Source organism: Cavia porcellus, unplaced genomic scaffold (genome assembly GCF_034190915.1).
Source record: "Cavia porcellus strain 051 isolate PalLab524CR breed Dunkin Hartley unplaced genomic scaffold, mCavPor4.1 scaffold_18, whole genome shotgun sequence".
Lineage (NCBI taxonomy): Eukaryota > Metazoa > Chordata > Mammalia > Rodentia > Caviidae > Cavia > Cavia porcellus.
In genome coordinates, this window is record NW_026947501.1 from 42,890,377 (window position 1) to 42,891,941 (window position 1,565).

Below are 1,565 nucleotides of genomic sequence, written 5' to 3' on the forward strand. Positions count from 1 at the left end.
GAGTGAATCTGATTGTAGAAAAATTGTTCGTTATTTTATTTGTGTTGCATAGCATTATATTTCTAAATTAGACTTTGAAAAACTTCCATACTGTAAATTCCAAGATTTCACCTTTCTAGAAAAGGAAAAATTATGGACATGTGAAAACATGATTGTCTCACACAAAATGGAGGAATAAAGGTATGTAAAAGTAGAAGACAGTGATATTTTGTGCAATGAAAAAAATTTTGTCATTCCAAAATGTTGAACATATGTCATAGTACCTGTGCTTTCTGATGAAATGATCAAAATCAAGAGTCACCCTTCATGTGGACTGAGGACTTTGGGTTTAAACTGATCTTGACAGATTACAACAGAACACAATTTCTGGTGATGATGTACAGTGTACACATAGGGTCGGGGGTATTAAAGACACTTCTAAACTTTACATTTTTCCAAGAATAGCAACCTCTAAAAGTGATGAGATTCTTTAAAACTTGAGGTCTGTAATCTATTGAACAGTTTCTCTGTTGCTCTGGGAATACAAAATATTTCTATATTCCACATTACTCTGCTGAACTCATTGGTTTCCTTCATTAAAGGAGAGTCCATAAATAGAAAAGAAAGTTAAGGTATAGAGGAGGTTCATTGTACCCTTCTACCAAGTCCTTCCACTAACCCTCAAATCCTAGATGCATCTGAGGAATCTACTATGTAGATAAAGACACAAAGAGGAGCAGCTGGGGCTGCCCAGCCTCACACTTCTGCTTCCCTGGGAGGTTTATGTCATGGCTTGTATCACTGTGGGAGGAAGCTTATCATACTGCCAACAGTAATAAGTTGCATAGTCTTCAGGTTGCAGGCTGTTGATGCTGAGAGTGAAATCTGTCCCAGATCCACTGCCCCTGAACCTCGATGGGATTCCAGACTGCAAATTGGTTGCACCATAGATCAGGAGTTTAGGAGCTTGCCCTGGTTTCTGCTGATACCAGTTTAAGTAATTGCTAATACCCTGACTGGCCTGACAACTGATGGTGACTGTGTCTCCCACAGATGCAGATTTGGATGGAGGCTGCGTCAACTGGATGTCACATCTGACACCTGAGATGGGAAACATAACAAATAACAACATAGATATTCTTGATAAAATGATACCTCCCTGAAATGCCAGGCAACTCTGACCATATAATGCTGAGTAAATTCCTGGTGCTATTTTTTCTTACCTGGGATCCAGAGCAGCAAAAAGCCCAGAAAGTGAGTAGGAACCATCACGTCAATGCTGTGTCCTGACTGGGACTGAATCTGCAAAGGTTAGATCAGCAGCATGTTAAGAAGTCCTCAAGTAGCTGGCTGGGCTCCAGGGATATGCAAATTAGCAGAGCTAGAAGGGGTTTGGCCAGGCTGCAGGGCTAGCACATCTCAGTATGGGCTCAGTGTCCTCTGGGATTCCTGCCCACACCAGAGCAGCACAGATTTGCCTGTAGAGAATGTGCTTTTCGCTTGAGCCTCTAGACAGAATCAGGCTGCTCTCCCGTGATTATAGTGTTGTTTCAGAAAAACTTTACATGAGATCCACAGTCCTATGT

The 1,565-nt window shown here is 41.3% G+C and overlaps 1 gene segment (V, D, J or C); it reads right to left on the bottom strand.

Moving 5' to 3' along the window:
- Positions 1-760: 760 nt before the first annotated feature.
- On the bottom strand, positions 761-1,286 carry LOC100722159 (immunoglobulin kappa variable 1D-33-like). The segment is given in 2 exon segments: positions 761-1,080; positions 1,203-1,286. Coding segments are annotated over 2 exon segments (366 nt in total).
- Between the last annotated feature and the right edge of the window lie 279 nt (positions 1,287-1,565).